The 25,546-nt window shown below is 42.3% G+C and overlaps 1 protein-coding gene across 2 annotated transcripts; it reads left to right on the top strand.

Moving 5' to 3' along the window:
* The first annotated feature begins 802 nt into the window (after positions 1-802).
* Positions 803-25,312, top strand: ero1b (endoplasmic reticulum oxidoreductase 1 beta). 2 transcript variants are annotated; one of them, XM_021568194.3, is made up of 16 exons: positions 803-1,326; positions 4,119-4,238; positions 6,305-6,388; positions 6,784-6,825; positions 14,311-14,393; positions 14,559-14,632; positions 14,799-14,919; positions 16,989-17,035; positions 17,508-17,522; positions 17,635-17,661; positions 18,516-18,608; positions 19,037-19,283; positions 20,555-20,624; positions 21,031-21,117; positions 21,949-22,082; positions 23,221-25,312. In XM_021568194.3, the coding sequence occupies exons 1-16, from the start codon at positions 1,156-1,158 to the stop codon at positions 23,279-23,281; spliced, it is 1,476 nt and encodes a 491-aa protein (XP_021423869.3). In that variant the 5' UTR covers positions 803-1,155; the 3' UTR covers positions 23,282-25,312. The 2 variants fall into 2 exon arrangements, with proteins under 2 accessions (XP_021423869.3, XP_021423870.3); XM_021568195.3 differs by lacking the exon at positions 803-1,326 and adding an exon at positions 1,415-2,478.
* Positions 25,313-25,546: the final 234 nt, after the last annotated feature.

The raw sequence follows: 25,546 nt of genomic DNA on the forward strand, positions 1-25,546 counted from the left end.
GTGTGAAAGGGCACTTTTTAAAATTATTATATGCAAGGCAAAATAGAATGCCATTTTATTTTATCTTGCAGAACAGTTCAAACAACTGCCAGTAGGGCATCCAGCAGCCTGTCCTGGTCCAGGTTCTCCACCCTGGGGGTCTGCTCTGAGGAAGATCTCGTCTTCTTCCTCAGGTAGTTGCGGAACCTCTTCCAGGCAGAGAACTTTAGCTTTGCAGTAGAGAAAGCCTCAGTTTCCTTGTCATCGGCATCATCATGGTCCTCCACTTCAGCCACTTCAAGCAGAGTGTCCTCTGTGACGAGCTGGTTGGACAGGGGGAGGCTGACCTGGACTGGCTTCTGCTCTACAGGAACTCATTCCTCCTTCAGAGTGAGGATCTCCTACTCACACTTTGGAAAATTGGCAAAGGACCAGGAAGAGTCTCCATTCTCTGAGGAGGGATCAGCATCTTCCTCCTATCACCAAACAGCCTTGCAGTCAATTCGCCTTTCCCCAAGAGGGTCTGATGCAGAGATCTCGATATTGTCTCTTTGGCCAACCTCTTCCAACAGTGCAAATCATCACTGACAATGTTTTAAAGCTTAGGGCCTAAGGAAAATCTAACTGGAGACTAGATATGAAAAAAATACATCAGCTAGTGCTGCAAAAATGACACTGCCACAAATTACAGTATATTTTTCATTAGGCTATTATAACTAGTCACCTGAATGCGTTTCACATGTATACACACAGGATGTAAAACACGCAGTAACATTTTATTCATTTTTACCGTACGTCCTTCACCTGTACCCCTTTGCTTTCCGTAGCTGATTTTTTTTTCAATCGTCTCGGGTCGACAACTGTTTTTTTAGATGGCAAAACTTGGGATTTTTGGATTTGTAAACATTATTTACAACGACTACTGGTGATACTAGACATTATCACAAGTTACTTCTGAAGATACAGTCGTACAGCTGTCAGCTTTGGTTGGAGACTTTCATTTATCATTACGACAAGCGAAGAAGATTTTCTCCGCTGTTAGGTAGTGCGCACTAGCAACAACAAACGACGTTAGCTAGTAGCACATCATCATTAGCTAGCCTGCCAACTATCCAGTTACATTTCAAAACTGTCCTTTGTTTTTGTCTTTCGTGGCACGTTGCATTTGCATCAGTGATGATAAAAAACACGATACAATCCGCAGGACTTCTGGTTTTGTTGTGGTTGTTATTTGGGGACTTTGTCTTTGTTCTGGGTTGGTTTCACAACAGAGTCAAAACGTACAACAACCAATATTCTTCCAAAGAAGATGCTCCAGACAGTCAAGACCAGAGCTGTTTTTGTCACGTAAGTTCATCCAACTTGCAATATTAATGTCCGTTTGGAAAGGCTAAATGACTAGCGTTTTCTACTGTCACGTTAATTTTACGTCATCATACCGAGATAGCTTGCTGGCGCCTTAACACTGACTTAACCAACTTTATGGACAACCGGGCATAACATCTAACCATATGGTTTATTTCGCCTTGCACATCGAAACACTACAATGGGTGGATAAAGATACTCTTAGCCAACTATTTGTTTTTTGTAATTGCTTGTAACTGCTGTACAGTGTAATTTGACACAACCAATATCTCGTGCTTGTGCGCATCTCAACTCAATAACGTTACCCCTGTCATAGTCGAACTTTCCCTTATCATGCGAATATCTGATTTTAATTCACCAAATCTGCCACTTCCAGTATCACGCGTGTTTTGTATGCCTATCTCGTGCAATGTTAAATTGCGGTGTATGTTTTCTTGATGTTTGTCATTCATGCCGACGTTCGAAATTAGTTAGGTACTAAGATGAGTGGTTGTGTATGTGATCGACGGCTGATTTGACCCACATACTGCAATCCATTTTTTTTATACTATGGAACGTGCCTTTTATTATTTCTAACAAATTGCACACACATGAGTAATATGAGAAGACCGAGACGTGGTGTCTTCTGATTGGCCATACTAAAGTTTCCTTCCAATGAGTTTGTGGGACATGTAGTCTTCTCTTCCGTGAGTAATACTTGTTTTAAATGTCCTTGAATCGAAGTAAAGACTACAAATGTCAGGTATAGAGGCGGGACTAAGTTTGACAGCTGCAGACACATCTTGTTTGGAGGCTAGGCCTGGGCAGGAGAATTATGCACGAGGAAAATAAGTGGTCTGAAATGACAGCTCATCCCCAGGTTAGGTCAGTCTTCCCATCAACTCTGGCAAACTCTCACCTGTCTGAAGTAGGATACAGCAGTCCCTAAGGCTGGTCTTATTTTTGTAATTTGAAACTATTGTTAAAGATAGCAGCTCCTCAGAGAAATAGCCAAATTAAACTAATATTTTTAATTAACAACAACCAGGGAAACCACTCAATGGTTTTGAATTCACCAGCATGATCAGAGGACTTTGTTACTTATGGACGGCTTCACTGCTTCCCATTACATTCTCTGGACAGCTACACTCAGAGGTCAGATATATGGTTATGTTTCCAGCTGTGGGCTATATGATGATGCTTGTGTCAATGTACAACTGTTAGTTACATTTCTGACATATTGTCACAATGACATAGAATAAAATGAAAGAGAAACGTCTTTCTGCTCTTTGTATAGTAGCCAGTTTGTGAAACTAGTTGTCAGTAACAGCTGGTCAGATAGGCTACCCGGTTTTCACCTCCTCATGACACACAACCACTGATGTGAAAGTGACTGAATAGTCTACACAGTGCTAAGAGAACTTAATTTCATAGAGTTCTTGCAACATGCAGTCTTGCGCAACTTGTTCTTATAAAATAGTGTATGTCTCTGCTTTGGTGACAGTGACCCACATACCTTTCATACGACTGTAGTTAGAATATACTCCTGAAATGAGTTTTTAACAAATATTTTCTGTAACACCATTTGCATTGATTGGCTCTAGACCTGAATACTTTATGATGAGAGAGAGAGAGAGAGAGAGAGAGAGAGTGGGAAGACTTAGGTATCTTCTGGACCAGATCTATTTCATTATGCATGGGGGAGTTAAGCCGGTTGTCCGCAGGTATCAAATGTATGAAAAGGTGGAGGGAGAATGGTACATGTTTTGGTAACCAAATTTTGGCCAACAACCTCAACCAGGCAGCTAGGGACAAATGTCGTCATGCTGCTTAAGTGTTTTGTCGTGTTTGAGAGTATGGGGCAGTTTTAAAGTAGGCTAAATGTGTGTAAGAGGAAGTTAACATTTGCAAGCCAGCTTTTGCCCTCGTTCTGTCCTTCTATCTCTGCCCCCCCCCCCTTTTGGGAATATTATGGAGGGTTTAGGGTCTAATTAGACCCTCCGATAGCCACTTTGACAAGTCAACGCTGCTTCAGAGCGGAGTGTTATCCCATAATGCACTGCGTTATTTTATTTTGTGCAATTTCACCCCAACAAGATGTAGTGGTGTGCTTTATGAATGTAAAATGCGGCCCGCCAATGCACGATTGAACATAGCGCGGCTATTATGGATAATTTATTTTGAGCGGTAATGGCTAGAAACAAGCTAGACTAGTTTTACTATTAAACTTAATGCTGCTATTGTTTTTAATTTCGTAAAGCAGCATGTGTTTCTTAACCAGGCAAAGGGTGACTGGTTAGCTACAGAGAAACAAAAGAGTCACCTGTGCGATGTGTTTAATTGGCAGTGGTGCTTGAGCAGAACCTGTCTGCCTAACCTGCCCACACTCATCGTTTTTTCCCCTGCAGCTCACCAGCTGATGTAGGCTAGGCTGTGTGTGGCGGGTTCTTCGCACTGCTGAACAGAGCCATGCTGTGCTTCTAATACTGTTAGTATTAATTGTGCTTATCACTGAAAAGCTCTCAATCTCTCCAAAAACGCTTGTCCAGACCACCTAGTAGTCTGATTTTACCTACAGAGATAATTTAGTCTTGTCTCGTTTTAGTCAACTGAAATGAACAATCTTTTTTGTTTAGTTATTGTTTTTCCTGGGTCTATTTAGTCAGTTATGGTGTAGTCAATTGCCACTGAAAAATCGTTGTTTGACTAATATTTTAGTCACTATTTGTGTGACTAAAATTAACACTGGTGTACAACCTTAATTCTTAAGGCGTTCTCTGTGTGGTTTCCCTCAGTTGACAGGCGTCTTGGATGACTGCTTCTGTGACATCGAGAGCATCGATGTCTTCAACAACTTCAAGATCTACCCCCGCATTCAGAAGCTGACCGAGAGAGACTACTTCAGGTACTACAGGGTAAGTACTAAATAGACTTGCAGAGGTGACTAAACATCCCCCTCTGCATCTTGATCCTGGACTTACTGACGGGCCGCCCCCAGGTGGTAAAGGTAGATAACAACACATCCGCCATGTGCCCTCTTCACGATTGTCTTGGTGTGCTTGGACCATGTTAGTTTGTTTGTGATGTGGACACCAAGGAGCTTGAAGCTCTCAACCTGCTCCACTACAGCCCTGTCGATGAGAATGGGGGCGTGCTCGGTCCTCCTTTTCATGTAGTCCACAATCATCTCCTTTGTCTTGATCATGTTGAAGGAGAGGTTGTTGTCCTGGAACCACACGGCCAGGTCTCTGTCTCATCGTTGTCAATGATCAGGCCTATTAATCCTGTTGTGTCATCGGGAAACTTAATGATGGTGTTAGTCTTGCAGAGGATGTCTCCGCTTGGGACTAATGTTCTTGTTGGAATTGTGCTACTCTTGTTTACATTATAATGTCCAGGGGTGTATTCACTAGGAACCAAACAAATGCAAATGGGCTGAAATATGATGGGACTAACCTGAACTTGTCCCATAGGGTTGGTTGTTTAGCAACAAAACCATTGTGTGCGCAACAATGGCGCAAAACAGACGGGGTTAGCTTAGATTGTTGACATGTTGGAAAAAATATATAAATGAGCACTTATGGTCTCAAATAAATTGTTAGTTGTTGGTTATAGCTAGCTAGCTAATTTTAGCCATATTAGCATAGGCATAACATAAGTCAAAACAACATCGCACCGAGCTAAAACGAGCCACCTACGATTCCCAACATGGCATCTTCTTGTTATTGTTGCTAGCTATCTGACTGTTCAGAATCATAAACCCACACGGCCTTCTGCCTCATTGATGATTACGCATCATTTTTGTGACGTTGTAAGCCAACCCTTCTATAAGAAAGGCTTGTTTTTGTTGCAAAACATTTTCCGTTGCAAAACAGTGTGCTCTAATGAATACAGGAAAAAGGAAAAACATGCTTGGGCCCTTGTTACAGCAAAAACGAATTGACCGTGCGTTCCAATCATGGTATGTGATACTTGTCAGGTACAATAAGTGTGAAAATTAGATGCTCCTCATACTGAAACCTAGGTATTAGAAAGAATGCACGAGGATGACATCACCGTGTGGATGTAACTGAATCTTAAAGGAAAATGCAGTAGGTCAAGTCCAGTGCTGACAAACCTTGTCATCCCTCTTTCCCAATCATCCTCTTTTGCTTCTCTAGACAGTCTTACGAGTTGCCCATATGTAGAACCTGATGCAAATATATCATTCTCTCTGATAACAGGGGACAGAGTGCTGGTACATTTGTATAACTGCTCGAACGCTTTCCCAACACCTAGCATCCATAAGGAAACATTGAGGCCCATCGAGTCACTTAATCTTTTCACAAAGACAGTAAAAAAGAACAATCGCTGTGTGAGTCCAGCTGTTGCGTTCATACACCATTCATACACACCAAGCCACCTCATTCTAAAGGCAGAGTGTATTGCCCTTTTCTCACTGTGAACATCCCATCAGGAACTCTGAAAAGGAAGAATGGACTCATAGGAACATCCATTAATATTTTCAGAATACTCATCTGGCCCCTAGTGTGATAATCCGAATAATTTTCTGTCTGCCGCTGGTTAGTAATCTGCTCTACTAGTCACCATCCCATTGACCGAGCGATGCTTTTGAACCCGCAGACAGCGTGTCACCTTTTTCTAATTATGAAGTATTCTCCTCACACTGTCGCCTTCGTATGAGGTTGACGTCTCCAATGACGAGCACAACTGGGGGAAAAAGGTCACCAGCAGCGACTATTCCCTGTGGCGTTTACGACGGAGCTCGTCTCTGGAACGTGTCAACGGAAAGAGAATCTGAGTCATTTGTTAACATCATTATTTGAGACGCTTATGCTCATACATATAAGTCTAAATTGGGAAAACAGTGAATTTAGTCTAGCTGTTCTGTCTTGCCTGTCTCCAACACATCACATCTCTGTGTGACGCAGTCACTTTCATAGCATATACCATGCCATCCCAACTCTTCTCTTCTCCACAGGTCAACCTGAATAGGCCCTGTCCCTTCTGGGCCGACGATGGCCACTGCTCCATCAAGGACTGCCAAGTGGAGCCCTGTCCAGAGGTCAGTTCAACTGACCCACAATTATCTACGTTGGTCCCCAAATCGACTTCTAGTATTCATTACCCACAGGCACCTCCTGTAGGTCTGAAATGGTTAAATAAGTATTGGCAATGTGGTGAAAATTCCACGTAGGCTACAACAAGGTGGAGCTATTATTAGTATATTGCTAATCACTCTAATTCTTTTAGTTCTAGGCCTACAAGAAGAGACCGGGGCAAGGGCCCCTAACCCTTAGTGGGTTAATTTACAATTGTTAATATACTGTTTCCCGAGTCTTTGTATTCTAATCTGTGTTTTCTGTTAGTTATAGCTTAGCCTCTGCGACCTGCGTTCTGCGTTGTTGACAGTGATCTTCACCAGTCCCATCGGTTTTCTTTGTGTGTGTTTGTTTACAGAGCAAGATTCCAGTGGGAATTAAGTCTGGAAACTACAATAGGGTAAGGCGGTCACTCCCCAGACAGACAGGCAACGTTCACTCAGCCATTCAACTCTAATGAATACAAACACACTCTACACACACGTTAAAATGAAAGGGAAAGAGAATGTACCATATGCACTCTCTATTTTCATGCAATATGGCAAAGAAACAGGAGTGTGCTTAACTATGTTTTAAAGGGAATTAGGGCGAAGGAGTACGTTAAACAGATAATACTGTGTAAATTGATGGCTAGAAGGATTTCTAATAGTTGGATATGTTCTATTTTATATCTGATTTTACCTGAGGGTCTCTGGAGTGTTATGTACATGTAGGCTAGGCTACCTCTAGAGAGCAGACAGAAATAGGAAAGAGAAGCAAGCGTTTGTTTGCCTTGTCACAGTGTGGCCAGGTAAATAGTGTGTGTGCTTGTTCCAGCACTTTCTGACTAGGTTATGTCCAAAATGGCACTCTATTCCTTATATAATACTCGACTTTTGACCAGAACCCTTTGGGCCTAGGTTGTTATTTGGGACGCAGTCTCTGTCTGTCTTGGCTGCTGATTCCGTACTTGGTGGCCACTGAAATCGCTCATTACTCTCTGCTTGTTTTTGTTCTCTTCTGCAAAGTTATTTTTTTTGCGTGCCCTAATGAACACGACTCTGGCGTAGGGCCTTCTGTTTATCTTGTATTGACCCACCAGTGTTTGTTGGACATCTGGACTGATTGCCAGTCAAGGTCAAATCCGGCCACATCTTTAGTTAGTGGGAAAAGTTGATGTTTGGACACATCGGTTGAGCTTTTCAATGGGCGCCTTGTTTGGTGTATTTAGTCCCATGGCTTTTTCACACTTTCCACTCCAGCAGGGGCTATACACATGATAGGGGTAGTAACATGGCTATAGGCTACATTATGTAGCAGTTTTAATGAAATCGACCCCGTCTCATAGATTTTCAACCAACAGCGTTAAGCCAGACAGCTCTTCAAAACTGTACAGTAGTTTATTAGCCACATCTAGTTTGACCTCCCGAGGTCTCTGGTCCCTTATTGTGTGGTCTGTTGTATGACGATTTCTGCCACATCACCCCCAGTGTTAGGGGTTAGCGTTAAGTGTGCTACTGGAGACGTGTGAGGAAAAAGGCTGATTAAATTCACAGTTAGAGCTGTGGTGGTGATCTCCCACAGCTGAAGGCACAGAGGGAGAACTGTCTAGCATATTCTAGGCAGCGTTGGCTAGAGACGCTATGTGGCCGGCGACGTGGCCATGCCGCAGGAAAAAGCACAGCAGGTGTGTGAGGTCGTGACGAAACATTAGCTGACTGTGCACATTAGAGTTGTTTATTTAGCTTTTAATGCTTCGTTGCTAGTGGCATTAGCTTAACTTATTTGTTTAGCCCCTCAGGCATTTATTGTCTTGATTGACTTTCTATTTGAAAAGTTTAGTCCTATTGCAGACAGTGTGTGAAGAACTCAAGTTGAAGTCTGCAGAGTAGGGAGCCCTATATGAAGGATTTAGCCCAATTGATATGAAAGACGGGTCGTTCCATTTGATTTCAATCACCGTTTGACTGCACCCCTTTTGATTTGAACGAAATGTTTAAAACATATTTATGGTAGTGGTCAGAAAGTAGCTTTTTGGGCTTGAATGCTAAAACATTTAGGAGATCAAGGTGCTCAAAGATGACCCATTTTGCATACCCTTCCTTACCATGAGACATCCACGTCTTCATCACTGGAAAAGATAGGTTGAGTTTGATATAAGCTTTTAAATTACGCAAACATTTACTACTAGGACAGACAACCCAGCTCAAAGTTATGCAAGCATGGCAAAACACCGTTTGTAGCACACACAAAACAAATATTAGGCAGCAGCGATCTTAATACAAGAGGTGATGTTCTCTGCTGCTCCAAGAAGCTTGATCTTGCAAGCTAGTATTAGCAAGTTATCAAAATGAACAAGTTAGTAAAAACCCAGCTGGAGAGAATTTATTTATAGATAACTTAATAGTTATAGGATATATAGCTGGCAAACAGTAGTGAATTTCATACAAGTGTAACTTGATCACCTCACTTAAGTTGTGCTGCAGGAGTGACTCACCCATGTTGCTCGTTGTGCTTCTTTGTAAATAAACATGATTGGCTCAAACTGCTGTTTTTGGGGAACTAGTACCGATAAGCTTCATAATGAAAAAAACATTTTTAACGGCCGAAATGATGAACGCAATCTGGCTTATCTATTACCTAGTGGACAAGTTGACTGCAGGTATTTTTCTGTCTGTCTGTCTGTCTGTCTGTCTGTCTGTCTGTCTGTCTGTCTGTCTGTCTGTCTGTCTGTCTGTCTGTCTGTCTGTCTGTCTGTCTGTCTGTCTGTCTGTCTGTCTGTCTGTCTGTCTGTCTGTCTGTCTGTCTGTCTGTCTGTCTGTCTGTCTGTCTGTCTGTCTGTCTGTCTGTCTGTCTGTCTGTCTGTCTGTCTGTCTGTCTGTCTGTCTGTCTGTCTGTCTGTCTGTCTGTCTGTCTGTCTGTCTGTCTGTCTGTCTGTCTGTCTGTCTGTCTGTCTGTCTGTCTGTCTGTCTGTCTGTCTGTCTGTCTGTCTGTCTGTCTGTCTGTCTGTCTGTCTGTCTGTCTGTCTGTCTGTCTGTCTGTCTGTCTGTCTGTCTGTCTGTCTGTCTGTCTGTCTGTCTGTCTGTCTGTCTGTCTGTCTGTCTGTCTGTCTGTCTGTCTGTCTGTCTGTCTGTCTGTCTGTCTGTCTGTCTGTCTGTCTGTCTGTCTGTCTGTCTGTCTGTCTGTCTGTCTGTCTGTCTGTCTGTCTGTCTGTCTGTCTGTCTGTCTGTCTGTCTGTCTGTCTGTCTGTCTGTCTGTCTGTCTGTCTGTCTGTCTGTCTGTCTGTCTGTCTGTCTGTCTGTCTGTCTGTCTGTCTGTCTGTCTGTCTGTCTGTCTGTCTGTCTGTCTGTCTGTCTGTCTGTCTGTCTGTCTGTCTGTCTGTCTGTCTGTCTGTCTGTCTGTCTGTCTGTCTGTCTGTCTGTCTGTCTGTCTGTCTGTCTGTCTGTCTGTCTGTCTGTCTGTCTGTCTGTCTGTCTGTCTGTCTGTCTGTCTGTCTGTCTGTCTGTCTGTCTGTCTGTCTGTCTGTCTGTCTGTCTGTCTGTCTGTCTGTCTGTCTGTCTGTCTGTCTGTCTGTCTGTCTGTCTGTCTGTCTGTCTGTCTGTCTGTCTGTCTGTCTGTCTGTCTGTCTGTCTGTCTGTCTGTCTGTCTGTCTGTCTGTCTGTCTGTCTGTCTGTCTGTCTGTCTGTCTGTCTGTCTGTCTGTCTGTCTGTCTGTCTGTCTGTCTGTCTGTCTGTCTGTCTGTCTGTCTGTCTGTCTGTCTGTCTGTCTGTCTGTCTGTCTGTCTGTCTGTCTGTCTGTCTGTCTGTCTGTCTGTCTGTCTGTCTGTCTGTCTGTCTGTCTGTCTGTCTGTCTGTCTGTCTGTCTGTCTGTCTGTCTGTCTGTCTGTCTGTCCGTCCGTCCGTCCGTCCGTCCGTCCGTCCGTCCGTCCGTCCGTCCGTCCGTCCGTCCGTCCGTCCGTCCGTCCGTCCGTCCGTCCGTCCGTCCGTCCGTCCGTCCGTCCGTCCGTCCGTCCGTCCGTCCGTCCGTCCGTCCGTCCGTCCGTCCGTCCGTCCGTCCGTCCGTCCGTCCGTCCGTCCGTCCGTCCGTCCGTCCGTCCGTCCGTCCGTCCGTCCGTCCGTCCGTCCGTCCGTCCGTCCGTCCGTCCGTCCGTCCGTCCGTCCGTCCGTCCGTCCGTCCGTCCGTCCGTCCGTCCGTCCGTCCGTCCGTCCGTCCGTCCGTCCGTCCGTCCGTCCGTCCGTCCTCGTATGCTAACAAGTACTAAGGGATCAAACCAAATGTATTTATATAGCCCTTCGTACATCAGCTGAGATCTCAAAATGCTGTACAGAAACCCAGCCTAAAACCCCAAACAGCAAGCAATGCCTCCCTAGAAAGGCCAAAACCTAAGAAGAAACCTAGAGAGGAACCAGGCTATGAGGGGTGGCCGGGTGGAGATTATAACAGAACATGGCCAAGATGTTCAAATGTTCATAAATGACCAGCATGGTCAAATAATAGGTCTGGGACAGGTAGCACGTCCAGTGAACAGGTCAGGATTCCATAGCCGCAGGCAGAACAGTTGAAACTGGAGCAGCAGCACGGCCAGGTGGACTGGGGACAGCAAGGAGTAATCATGCCAGGTAGTCCTGAGTCATGGTCCTAGGGCTCAGGTCCTCCGAGAGAGAGAATTAGAGAGAGCATACTTAAATTCACACAGGACACCGGATAAGACAGGAGAAGTACTCCAGATATAACAAACTGACCCTAGCCCCCCGACACAAACTACTGCAGCATAAATACTGGAGGCTGATAAAAGAATGTTATAAAGAATGCTCATAAAGAATGCTAACGAGCATATTTTGTACAGTTTCTTACCTAAACTATACAAGTAACTCGAAAGCTACTCAGTTTGTTGCATGCAGGGCCACCACTTTAGTTTTAGAAGTGGGGGGGGGCATAACCTGGTGAATTTGTTTGGGGCATCTAAAGCTAATTGCCTGCATTTTTACACAATTCAATATGTCATTTCCATTTAGAACAAAAAGTCAGCATAAATGCCCACAGTCGTCAAGCTAGGTAGGAGATCATAATTACATTTAAGTGAATAATAAGACTGAGCTAGATCGACGGTAATTCAATAATAAATATTATGTTGCACCTAACAAACTCTTAATTCAAAAGTCTTTTTTTTTTTTTTTTTTGGTCTTCATTAAGAAATCCTCTATATCAAATTTCAGCCAGAACGACCACCCAGCCTGAGCCACCTGCATGCCTGACCCCCACCAGTCTCCACCAATTTCCTTTTAATTTTCTTAATTCCAAGGGAAAGTTTTGGAAACAAAAAAAATAAACAAATAAAACGCACCTTAAATATACATTAACACACAGAAACCGCAAATCTTACATATAATTAATCTCATGGGACTAAAAGTGTAGAGCTCTTTTTACTTGCACACAATATAGCTAGGTCGCCCTGTCTTGTCCCTAGGGGTCCAACACCCTGCAGTCCCCAAACCCAACCAACACACCCCACTCAGCTTTAGGATCTTAGTGAAACAATAAATTCTTAGTTTCGGTTGTGTTAGGCCAAGATCAGAGTGACAACCCACAGGACGGCACACCCTCAGGGCCAGGACTGAGCAGCCCAGCAGCTAGGGATTGCCTAAATGGGTATCTCCCTTGACGTGGGCATGTTTTCAATACAGACTCCTTTAGTCGTACTGTAATCCTTATAAAACAGGTATTCCCAAACTGCGGTACGCCAAATAAAAACGTGATTCTCATTTCAAAACAGAAAAAAAAAAAAAATGTTCACAGTCCATTTATATTTTCTAACGTTTGGGTGAGGTTTTTTTCTCGCCTGAGTAGCCTCGTTTTACTGCCAAAAATAAAATTAGACCATCTAGTGTGGAGCGAAATAACAGCACAATGTCAAATACAGGTAGCCTAGTCAAATCATTTACATCCAATCACGTTACTCTCTCGGGGGAATTCCACATACGGACGTATGTAGCCAAAAGTAGCTGCTGCTCATGTTGGTATCTGTACTGATGGCGCAAAAGCCATGACAGGGAGACCTAGTGGAGTGGTAACGCGCATGCAAGCAGTTGCTCCCGATGCCACTTGGGTACACTGCAGCATCCACCGAGAGGCTCTTGCTTCCAAGGGAATGCCTGAAAGCTTGAAAGACGTTTTGGACACTATAGTGAAAGAGGTTAAAGCAAGGCCCCTGAACTTTCGTGTATTTTCTGCACTATGCAATGATCTGGGCAGCGACCATGTAACGCATTTACAACATACATAAGTGCGCTGGTTATCAAGGGCAAAGTATTGACAAATTTTTTTTAAATTAAGTGACGAGGTTAAAGTTTCCTTTACTGACCATCATTTCCACTTGTCTGACCGCTTGCCTGATGACGAGTTTCTCACATGACTGGCCTATCTGGGTGATGCTTTTTCTCGCCTGAATGATCTGAATCCAGGATTACAAGGACTCTCCGCAACTATATTCAATGTGCGGGACAAAATTGAGGCCATGATTAAGATGTTGGAGCTCTTCTCTGCATTAACAAGGACGACACACAGGTCTTTCCATCATTGTATGATTTCTTTGTGTGCAAATTAACTCAAGCTTACGGACAATGTCAAATGTGATATAGTGAAGTTCCAAAAACTCCTGTGGCCTTCTTTTCAAATTGTCATGTTTCGTTTCTAAATGTCTGCGCAAGAGTGGTTTCCCGTGAGAGAGTAATGGTTAATGTGATTGGATGTACATTGTTTGACTAGGCTACCTGTATTTGACATCTTGTTGTTATTTCGCTGAACACTAGATGGTTTGATTTTATTTTTCGGCAGTGAAACGAGACAACTCGGGTGAGGGGGGGGGAAAAACTTCACCCAAATGTATAGCCGCGTTGGAAAATATAAATGTACTGTTTGAAAATGTGAAGATTTTTTAAAATTAAATGTGAATCACATTTTTATTTGGTGTACCCTTGCCGGCATTGTGCATACCCCAGTTTGGGAATACCTGTCCTAACGTATTGCACAAGTTGACGACAGGTATTTACTTAAAAAGTAGCCAAAGTCTACGGAGGAGTGGGGTGATATGGGAGAACTTGGGAAGGTTGAACACCAGACAGGCTGCAGTGTTCTGGATAAGTTGCAGGGGTTTGATGGCATAAGCTGGGATCCCAACAGACAATTGCAGTAGTCCAGACGGGATAGGACGATGGCCTGGATTAGGACTTGCGCTGCTTCCTGTGTGAGGAAGGGTTGTACTCTACAGATGTTGTAGAGCATGAACCTGCAGGAGCGAGTCACTATTTTGATGTTTGCAGAGAACGACAGGGTGTTGTCCAGGGTAATGCCAAAGTTCTGTGCACTCTAGGAGGGGGACACCATGGAGTTGTCGACCATGATTGAGTCGTCTTGGAGCGGGCAGGTTTTCCCCGAAAGTAAGAGCAGCCCTGTCTTGTCAAAGTTGAGCTTGAGGCGGTGTGCTAACATCCAAACTGAGATATCTGCCAAGCAGGCAGAGATGCGTGTTGCCACCTGGGTGTCAGAAGGGAGGAATGAGAAAAGTAGTTGAGTGTTATCTGCATAGCAATGATAGAAGAGACCATAAGAGGATATGATGTAGCCGAGTGACTTGGTGTATGGAGAGAGAAGAGGATGGGGCCCGAGCCCTGGGTGACACCAGTAGTGAGAGCATGCGAAGTGGTTCAACATTGAGGTCCAAAAAGTAACCATGGGCAAATATGTATGGAAGGTTTGGTTCAAATCAGAAGGGGTGCCATCAAAAAGTGATTTAAATCCAATTGAACGACCCAGCTGGAGCATTTTTCTTAGGCTACAGATTTTTTTCTTTAAAGTTATCTTATTTCTTCTAGCTAATGCTATTTTCTCTTTCTATCCTTGTGGCCAGTACTCCCAGGTGGCCAACGCCAACACAGACATAGTAGATTGTGAACAAGCCCAAGACCTGGGGGCCATTAACAGCACCCTGAGGTAAGAGCACACGCATGCTACTTCCCTAAAAGGCCTCATACATACATGGGCATCTGTTTTGATAAGAAATTACTAAACCAACACTGCAAAACATGGTGGTTATTTCCGATGAATGAAAGCATTGTCCGAGAGTGGTTTTCTGTACTACTTTTCTTCCTCCTATAGTAATTATAGTAAAGAGGCCTTTGAGGACTGGGCCCGGCACGATGACGCACAGGACCACTTCTGTGAGCTAGATGGTAAGGCCCACTCTTCTTCCACTTCAATTCTCCACCTAAGAGACTTATTGACTTTTTAGACGGTGCCTATCTTTTATATTTTATAAGGTGTATCTCAATAGTGAAAGTGATTCATCTATCCATCCATCCCAATGTTCTCTCATTCTTCATACCTTTCTTCTGTCAGATGAGACGTCACCAGATGCAGACTATGTGGACCTGCTCCTAAACCCAGAGCGCTACACTGGCTACAAGGGCCCCTCAGCCTGGAGAGTGTGGAACAGCATCTACGAGGAAAACTGCTTCAAGTGAGAGACACACACACACACAAAAATAAACTTGTGCACATGCCTCCTAATGCAGCTTTACACACACATTAATAACATCCTGTTGCGACTCTAGGGGGCAGTATTTTCATTTTTGGAAAAAAAAAACATTCCCGTTTTAAACGGGATATTTTGTCAGGGCAAGATGCTAGAATATGCATATAATTGACAGCTTAGGATAGAAAACACTCTAACGTTTCCAAAACTGTAAAGATATTGTCTGTGAGTATAACAGAACTGATGTTGCAGGCGAAAACCTGAGAAAAATCCAATCCGGAAGTGCCCCATATTTTGAAAGCGCTGCGTTCCAATGAGTCCCCATTGAGCTGTGAATGTGCTATCAATCAGCTTACACTTTCTACGTATTCCCCAAGGTGTCCACAGCATTGTGACGTAGTTTTACGCATTTATGTCGAAGAATAGCCGTAGGCGGCTACATTGCGCCTAATTACCTGATGCCCCCAGAGAAATTCTTGCGTAAAATACAGAGGTAGCCATTACTCCAATCGGTCCTACTGAAAAACGAATTGTCCCGATGGATATATTATCGAATAGATATTTGAAAAACACCTTGAGGATTGATTATAAACAACGTTTGCCATGTTTCTGTCGATATTATGGAGCTAATTTGGAATATTTTGACTGCAATTTCCGGGCGATTTCTCAGCCAAACGTGAAGAACAAACGGAGCTATTTCGCCTACAAAAATGATATTTTTGGAAAAAAGGAAGATTTGCTATCTAAGATTTGCTATCTCAAAGGTAAACGATTTAATTTTCTTTTCTGATTTCCGTGACCAAGTTACCTGCTGCTAGCTGGACAAAATGCTATGCTAGGCTATCGATAAACTTACACAAATGCTTGTCTAGCTTTGGCTGTAAAGCATATTTGAAAATATATGAAAATCTGAGATGACAGGGTGATTAACAAAAGGCTAAGCTGTGTCTCAATATATTTCATTTGTGATTTTCATGAATAGGAATATTTTCTAGGGATATTTATGTCCGTTGCGTTATGCTAATTAGTGTCAGGCGATGATTACTCTCCCGTATGCGGGATGGGGAGTCAGTAGAGGTTTTAACTCAATGTCTCACATGCCTACTTGCGCACGGTCCACTCACACACACCACGAGGGACATGTTCCCTAATCTGTAGCTAGCTGAAATATTTCAGCTTCCCTCTCTTCGATGGGCTGATGTACAGTCAGGTCCATAATTATTTGCATGTGTGCATCAAAGATCCACCACCATATTTTACTGCAGTTCTGTTTTCATGTCATCTGACCATAGCACAGGTTCCTATCAAACTCTAGGGGGCGCTATGGTCAGATGACATGAAAATAGAGTTCTTTGGCCACGCACACCAGTGCTGGGTTTGTCATCAAAAAAGGGAAGCATATGCAATAAAGTACCTCATACCTATGGTAAAATATGGTGGTGCATCTTTGATGTTATGGGGCTGTTTTGCTTCCACTGGTCCTAAGGCCCTTGTTAAGGTCAACGGCATCATGAACTTTACCAAGTACCAGGACATTTTTGCCTAAAAACCTGTTTGCCTCTGCCTTGGCTTCAAGTGGACTTTCCAGCAAGACAATAACCCGAAGCACTAATCAAAATCCGCAAGGTAATGGTTAGCCACAGAATCAACATATTGCAATGGTCATCGGTCTCCAGACTTGAACCCCATTGAAAACCTGGGGTTTGAATTGAAGAGGGCAAGTCCATAAGCGCAGGAGAATGATATGGAACGGTCTAATATCCCTGCTACTGTGTTATCTAATCTCAAAGAATTTTAGAAGGGGAGGGTGCTATAGTATTAAAAACAGGGGTGCCAATCATCAATTGTATTAGTGTAAAATAATATAATTTCCCAATTACTTTGAAGATACAATATAGCTCACTATTTGTATAATTTATTTATTTTTATTTTATAGTATTGTTTCCTATTTTTTTGCTCGTCTTTGTCAAGTGTGCCAATAATCATGGACCTGACTGTATGTCTTGTGATTAATCCAGTATAGGGTCTGATTGCGCATTGTTTGTGGTTTGCAGGCCCAGATCAGTGTACCGGCCCCTTAACCCACTGGTTCCGCCCAGAGGTAAGGGATGCTCTTCTTGGACTGTCTTGTCTCCATTGTCCTTGTCAGGGTGGCCTGTATTTTACACACTTAAACCGACAGCTATTTTTGATTTACATTTGCCCTGTGTATTCACATGCTTTCACTTCGCTATTAGGTTATAATAATAGTTTTTATATTGTTTCCAGAATAATTTCTAGAAATGTGTGTGTGCATATTCAGCTTCTGTGTAATAGATAATGACCTCTCTCTATCAGCTTACCTGATGGTAATAGATTGTTGATGGTGGTAATTAAAGCAGGGATTTTGTTCGTTTGCCTTGCAGTGTTACTTGAGTTATTTATAAGTAAATACTGTAGAGTTTTCTCCTCCAGATGTCTGTGTGTGATTGTGTGAATGCGTGTCCTCATGCATGTGTAATATTAATAGCCCACAGTATGTGTGTAACATGCCTTTGTCCTCCCCTCTCTTTTGTATTTTTTCATTCCCATAGGAGGAGATGATGACGGTAAGTTGGAATTTATGCATGTTAATCTATGTATATTGAATTGTGCTGTTTATAATATGCTTTCATGAATGCAAACTGACACGAGGCCTATTGTCGTCTTGTATCCGTGCAGGCGAAGGTTTCTACAACTGGCTGGAAGGTAACTTTAAAAATGTATTTTTATCTCATCAAATTATTTAAATTTGCTAAATTAGCATTATTTTCACTTCAAACACACAATATATTTTGGAATGAAGCATCTTTTATCAGCACTGTTACAACCTACAGTAATTTCCCTGTATGAGACACCACAGGACAGGTAGAAACTTCTAAATGAATTCCACTAGAATGGGGTTATTTGTAATTTAGTCCGTTTCAGAATCAATTGAATGTTACGTGTCATCGTCGAATGCCCCTTAACCACACCACTCAGAACAGCCACTCACATCCAAACTAATTCAGCCGAGACTCTCTCTCTCTTCAACATTTTCTCTTGATAATGGGTTTTCAACATCTCTCAGGTTGCATCCCAAATGTCATATTTTCCCTATATCATGCTGCACTACATTTTGGGGGCGCTGGTCAAAAGTAGTGCACAATATAGGGAAAAGGGTGCCCAAAAAAAAGTTCCCACTTTGTATGCCTTCATTAAGTTTTTTTTCCCAGGCAGACAGTAGTGATGGAAACCTATTGGGGTGGGCTACAAAGAATCCAAACACAGTTCTATTCCTTGGCTCTAGTATAGCGAAGACTATGAAATAAGCCTTTGTTGTGAATGTCCTGTGACGTGCAGACACACTTACTAGACCAAGTGAGGGGACTCTAGTGACTCAAATGCGATGAGTCGACAACACACATACACCGTGATGGCAGAATTTTTCCAAACTAGGGGTGTGTGTGCATGTCTCAAGCTTTCTTTTTTTTTCTCCTCTTTCTCCCACCCCTCCCCCCTCTCTCTTCCCATCACCCCTCTATACACTCTCTCTCTCTCTTTCACCCCATCCTCCCTTCTAGGTCTGTGTTTGGAGAAGAGGGTGTTCTACCGGCTCATCTCTGGTCTCCACAGCAGCATCAACATCCACCTGTGTGCAGAGTACCTATTGGACGGTAGGAAAAACAGACTACTTCCTCTCCATAGATGTCAAAACAGTCACCAGAGTTATATGGTCATAGAATTATAATTCTTAGACTCGAGGTGCTTCTTCTATTCTATGGCAATTTTGATGATGAACCGTGGCAATTTGGGTGGCGGATTCTATCTCTGGTTGTAGTAATGTATGTGGTGTATTGGTGTTTGTGTGACACCAATTGAGCATTTTCTGTATATTTACTCTACTTTTGTAAGTGTTCTTGTATTGGGATACCTTCATATGGGTCTGTTTTATCCTTGTATAACTGATTCACTGTGTTTACTTCTTCGTAACGTCAATGCATAAAGGTTGAAAATCAGTGGTCCCAATTGTTCACCCTAACGTCATAACGTTGTGCCAACGGCAATGTAACCCTCACTATTCACTCACTCCTGCTCTCGTCAGAGGGCTGGGGCAAGTCCCTGTGGGGCCCCAATGTGCAGGAGTTCCGCCAGCGCTTCGACCCGGCCGAGACCAAGGGCGAGGGTACGCGGCGCCTCAAGAACCTCTACTTTCTCTACCTGATCGAGCTACGCGCCCTCTCCAAGGTGGCTCCCTACTTTGATCGAGCCTTCGTCAACCTGTACACAGGTGACCGTCAAGAGGACCGAGCTACCAAAGAGTTACTGCTGCAGTTCTTCAACGAGACCAAGTTAGTTTTTTGTTATTTATTTATTATTTATTTATTTATACGCTACTGTTCAAAAGTTTGGGGTCACTTTGAAATGTCCTTGTTTTTGAGAGAAAAGCAATTTTTTTAACATAACATCAAATTATCAGAAATACAGTGTAGACATTGTTCATGTTGTAAATGACTATTGTAGCTGGAAACAGCAGCAGAAGGCCAGCATCCCGGAGTCGCCTCTTCACTGTTGACGTTGAGACTGGTGTTTTGCGGGTACTATTTAATGAGGCTGCCAGTTGAGGACTTGTGAGGCGTCTTTCTCAAACTAGACACTCTAATGTACTTGTCCTCTTGCTCAGTTGTGCACCGGGGCCTCCCACTCCTCTTTCTATTCTGGTTAGAGCCAGTTTGTGCTGTTCTGTGAAGGGAGTAGTACACAGCGTTGTATGAGATCTTCAGTTTCTTGGCAATTTCTGGAATGGAATAGCCTTCATTTCTCAGAACAAGAATAGACTGACGAGTTTCAGAAGAAAGTTATTTGTTTCTGGCCATTTGGAGCCTGTATTCAAACCCACAAATGCTGATGCTCCAGATACTCAACTGGTCTAGAGGCCAGTTTTATTGCTTCTTTAATCAGATCAACAGTTTTCAGCTGTGCTAACATAATTGCAAAAGGATTTTCTAATCATCAATTAAATTAGCCTTTTAAAATGATAAACTTGGATTAGCTAGCACAACGTGCCATTGAAACACAGGAGTGATTGTTGCTGATAATGGGCCTCTGTACGCCTATGTAGATATTCCATTAAATATCTGGCATTTCCAGCTACAACAGTCATTTACAACATTAACAATGTCTACAACTGTATTTCTGATCAATTTGATGATATTTTAATGGACAAAAAAATTTGCTTTTCTTTCAAAAACAAGGACATTTCTAAGTGACCCCAAACTTTTGAACAGTAGTGTATATTTTATAAAGGAATTAAAAATATATATTTATAGAAGAGATAGTGAGAGAGGAGGGTGACAGTGAAGAGAGATCGAGAAATGGTGGATAAATTTGCAGTAGGCTGGATTCAAACCCATGCCAACACTGTAGACATGTGCCAGAGGCTGCAGCATTACAGCTAGACCAACCAGGCCACAAGACCAATTGAGTCTTAAGGATCTTTCGCCCTACTGAACTCCAGGGCTTCAATGAGACCACGAGTTTCAGTTCAAGTGGTCGGTTTTGACTGTGATTTAGAGCGGATATTGTCTTGGCTTTGAAATAACCGTCTATTCTCGTCTCCCAGAGCTTTCCCAATGCACTTTGACGAGAAGTCCATGTTTGCTGGGCAGAAGATCGAAGCAAAAACGTTGAAGGTGAGTCCACGCATCTCACTTTCATTTCACTATTAGTACCACATAGCAATGCTAACTAACATGCTTATATTTGCCATAAGCAAATCGTAGAATAGTTTTGACCCCATATCTCAATGGTTTGGTCCCTACCATAGTTTTGTACAGTGGGACTTAATTTGGACTGTGGAGAGCAGATGTGTCTATACAGACGTTTGTGCTAGCTCACTGCGCGAGCAGCTAACTGTGTGTGTGTGTGTGTGTGTGTGTGTTTAATTCCTCAGCCTCACTGATTATGACTAAATCTGTTCAAATTACACTGAATTAATGCAGGTGTTTGCAGGCTATTTATCCACATTGAGCCTAGCTCATACCCCCACAGGATGCAAAGCCTGAAACATTCCCGTCTCTCTCCCCCCGCTTTTACCAGGAGGAATTCCGGCTACATTTTAAAAACATCTCCCGGATCATGGACTGTGTGGGCTGCAGTAAATGTCGACTGTGGGGGAAGCTACAGGTACGCCATTTTGTCACCTGTGGACCCATGGTTATTTGTTAGCGGTAGTTACCTATTATCCATTGTGCTGTGCTGTGCTGTGCTGTAGTTAGCTGTTATGCAATGAGTGCTATTTGTAGATTTTTTCCTTTATTTCTCTTCATATCAGGGTTATTTAGTTACTTTGCAAATTACAGTGCAACTTGCTTCAGTTTAAAATACATCAATTTAAAATACATCTTAAATTGTTGATGTATGAAGACTTAATTAAAAGGATACTTTTCTGATTTCAAACTGATCCCGGCACATAACACAGGCACAAATTATAAGCAGTAACAATACCCTTAGGACAATAACTAAAACCAATGGATTTTGAGTAAAGTCCAGAGGAAGAAGCCATATGGAATTGTACCCTATATCGTGGGACAGTGCTAGATCTGATGATGTATAGGAATATATTACACACCAGTATCCACATTCAACGTTTCTGAGCAATTTACTGGATATCAAATATGTTCATAAGGTAAAAAGAGACTCTGAACATTGAAATCTACGCTCCCATTGTGGTTCACGGGCGACAACGTTTCAACCCTTTTGGCAGTGTCTCAATCCGGGTCCTGGAGGGCCAGGGCACATTTTAGTTTTTGCCTTAATAAGAAGACTTCCACTAATCATAGACTTGATGATTAGTTGAATTAAAAGTGTGCAGGACCAGGATTGAGAAACCTTAAAATAATTATACGCTCATGAAACCTTATCACCAGTAAACCACGTGGGATCATGGATTGGCGTGTACGAGATCTCAGGCTTTCTCACATGATAAACCTATTGCTCCCCAACACCCAATTGCAGACCCAAGGGCTGGGCACAGCGTTGAAGATCCTTTTCTCTGAGAAGGAGATCAAGAACCTGCCGGAACACAGCCCCTCTAAGGGCTTCCAGCTGACACGCCAGGAGATAGTGGCCTTGCTCAACGGCTTTGGGAGGTTGATACCACTTTTATACACGTTGTGTCTTTATGGCTGGTACTACTGCCTTGGAAACTGGGTGGTGTTCATTAGGGCACACAATGGAAAATGTTTTAAAATGGAAAACAAAAATGATAATTTCATGCTGGAAAAATACAGATAGTCCTTTGGTTTCAGTCTGTTTTGTTCCCTTTGGTGCGTAATGAACACAGTTGGCCTCATGACAGGGGATTCATATTATTTTCCACTAATCCTACCACCCCTCCCCTAATTGGATTAAACTAAAACAATAACACTTAGGCTTCTACTTCCAGCTTATACACACTATATACATTTTACGGACACAATCCATTTTACAATAGTTATATTTAGTTTGTTTTTAGTCCTGTCCTGTCCTTTACCCTCAACCTCTCCCATCTATTTTTGATTTCTATTTGCCATATTTTTAAGTGTGCTGTTTCACAAAAGTTCTGAACCTATATACATTTTACAGACACAGAATATTTAGCATTTGTTGTGTTATTATTAGTCCCACCCTTCTGCTCCATCTATCTCTCAACACCATCCATATTGGATTTCTATTTGTCATATATTTTTCAACTGTGCTGTGATGCTTCACAAAAGTTCTGAACCTTTCTATTCTTATAGTTTCTAAAGATTGTAAATTAAAGATAAACATTTTTGCTAAAAGTATAATACCATTTTTTTGCTAAAAGTATTATATATTTTAATTATTATTATTATTGATTGATTGACTATGACTTTTCAAATCACTAAGTATTGCTATCTGCAGTGTTAGCGCCAGGTAAATGTTGCAATTCTTCAACCATTACTGGACCTGTGACCAAAAACAAGCTACATATGGACAGTCCCCCATATATATTACATTCTGTTGGTTGCAAGAATTTAAAAATTAGAAGTTTTGAATCCGATATCGTTTTGTGTATCAGTTTATAAACCATGTGCTGTGGAATTGGTACATTCAAGTAGTGTTAGCATCTCTCTCTCTCTTGCGCTTTCTCTGTCTTGCCATTTCAAATTACTATTAGCATGACATACATTTAGTAAATATTGCCAAATATTGCATACATTGTCATAAATAGTTTCTTAATCTATTTCTCTCCCCATCTCCTCCCCCCTTCTGTTTTCTCGCTAGGCTCTCCACAAGCATCCACCAGCTCCATAGTTTCCGTGCCTTGCTGAAGGAGAAGAGGTAACACCCTTCAACAGCACTACCACCTCCTAGCCACCAGGTGGAGCAAGCCCAGAGGGAACTGCAATAGTCTTAATCCTCCCCAGAATAAGATCAAGTTCAGGGACTTCAGGATAGACACTGAACCCCCATCCCCTCCTCCCTCTATGTATAACTCTCCTTCTCTCCCCTTCCTTCTAAATCTAGGTCTCGTCTTTCCATAAAGCATAGCGCTCAATGTGAGAAATCTGTACCTCCATTTCGTTGTTTTTAAATGTTTGTTTTTACTATTGTGGGTGAAAGTGTTCACCATTTCAGGCATACTAGTTGTGAGCTAGACCCATCAGTGTGTGTGTTTTTGGTGTGTGTTTGTGAGGGAGTACTTGTTTGTTGGTGATCGCCAGTTGCAGCTAAATGATACCGAAAATTAGGATTCATTCCATACTTTTACGACCACAAACTTGATAAGCATACTGCGTTTTGCTATCCTAGAGGTGTAACCTTTTTTTTCTGTGAGCGAGTGCCTGTATTGAACGAACGTCTATGGAAGCGACTGTGTCTGCTGTTGCTTTTGTCTGTGCATTTAGCTGTTTAGGGGTGTTTTTAACATCTCCACGTGGCAATCCAGTCTTTCTGCGCATCACAAATGTATTATATAAAGCCTCGTTTAAATGTGAAAAAGGAACAATTTGCGGATTGTGCATCTGTTGACAACGATAAGCTTGCGTCACTTCTCTCATACCTGTTCTATTTGGTGGCAGAACGGTTCCTGGTGTTTTATTCTTATCCTATTGTTTTATTGGTTTTATGAAAGACAAGACTTTGCCAGGGTGACGGCAATCCCAAATGTGTAAGAGGTGTTTTCATGGCAATGTAAAAGCAAAACCAGTATTTGTTTCATAGTTCACTTAAATAAGCTGTCATCCTGTGAAACTGCCATGTTGGAGAAGAGTACTGTTAAAGTATAATGGAGAATGCTGCCAATGGTGTGAAAAGAAGCTAATCGAAACGAGCGGTGGGATTTGTTCTCCCATGATGGTCAAGTTCACTGTGGTGTCTTGGTGAGCTTGCCGTGTAAATCAATTCAAAATGCATACGCGTAATGGCATTTAACGTCGCGCAACCTTTTTAAACCGTCATACCCTTTAGGGCTGGGACGATACTTTAACTTCTTTAGGAAAACAGCCCTAATGTTCCCCACACTATACGTGTTTTATTTCTGTCTGAAGTAGGTATTTCACCATGTGGACCAAAGATTTTACGTTGCCTTTTTTTCTTTTCTATCATGTCAAAGCACCTTTTGAGTTTTTCCACCATATACGTTTTTAGTTTGTGCATCCTCGCCCCCTTGAGTAACATTAGTTAGAAAATGTCACAAGCAAAGATTGCCTTATGTGCAAAGATCAAACAATCGGTAGCCAGACAATACCTGTGTAATACTTTGTAACACGTGTTTTGTAAAAGAAAAATCTCTATCCAATCAAACAAAGGTAGACATGGGGTCCAGTAAGTAGGAATTGAGTCAGTGGTAGCTGTCGGATGCTTATGCTAACGTAAATAGCAACGCTAATGTCGCCTTGAATGTGAACGCTATGGAGATTGAACAAGCTGTTCCTTCTTGGCTTAAATTGAAGGATAAATAGACAAGATAAAATATTATCTTCGAGGAAAAGCGTGTGTGTCTGTCTGAGCCTTGCATGCTTTCAAAAACACCAGAACGTCCTGTGCAATCCACTTGTCTGCCTTAAGTTCCAAAAAAGTGTTTTAAAAATAATAATGATTAAAAAAAGCTTGAGCCTGCTTTCTTGGATGAAATCCACCATTTCGTCTCCAATGATCTCTACGCTCTTCTGCTAGCTCTGCCTTTGTAACATATTCAGATGACCCAGGAAGTTGTACTATTTGTAAAAGGAAAATTGCTGAACATTTTTCAAATCTATATGAATATATATATATATATATATATATATATATAGTTGCACCTGTATTGATGTGTATTCTTATTTGATTATATTTATTTGAACAGAGGAATAAAAATGTCTGGTTGTCACTCAAACTTTTTGTGCATCTTTTCAGATTTGTACCATGTACAAGCACTTTCGGAACAATACTATTTGACCTCACCGTAACAGAAAGGTATACTTTATACCCCTCAAAGCAAGTTCCACTGTGTTGTTTTGTCATTGTTCCCCTTTAATCAGGGACTTATTTAGACCTTGGACACTAGGTGGGTGCAATTTAATTATCAGGTAGAACAAAAACCAGCCGGCTCCGGACCTCGTACCCCTGC

Source organism: Oncorhynchus mykiss, chromosome 17 (genome assembly GCF_057628025.1).
Source record: "Oncorhynchus mykiss isolate SJ-2025 chromosome 17, ASM5762802v1, whole genome shotgun sequence".
Taxonomy (NCBI): domain Eukaryota; kingdom Metazoa; phylum Chordata; class Actinopteri; order Salmoniformes; family Salmonidae; genus Oncorhynchus; species Oncorhynchus mykiss.

Bases quoted from the DNA above. Each gene is read 5' to 3' on its own strand.
- ero1b (XM_021568194.3), top strand. From the start codon at position 1,156: ATGATAAAAAACACGATACAATCCGCAGGACTTCTGGTTTTGTTGTGG. The intron at 4,239-6,304 runs GTAAGTACTAAA...TCTTCTCCACAG, and splicing joins ACTACTTCAGGTACTACAGG to GTCAACCTGAATAGGCCCTG. The intron at 20,625-21,030 runs GTGAGTCCACGC...CGCTTTTACCAG, and splicing joins TCGAAGCAAAAACGTTGAAG to GAGGAATTCCGGCTACATTT.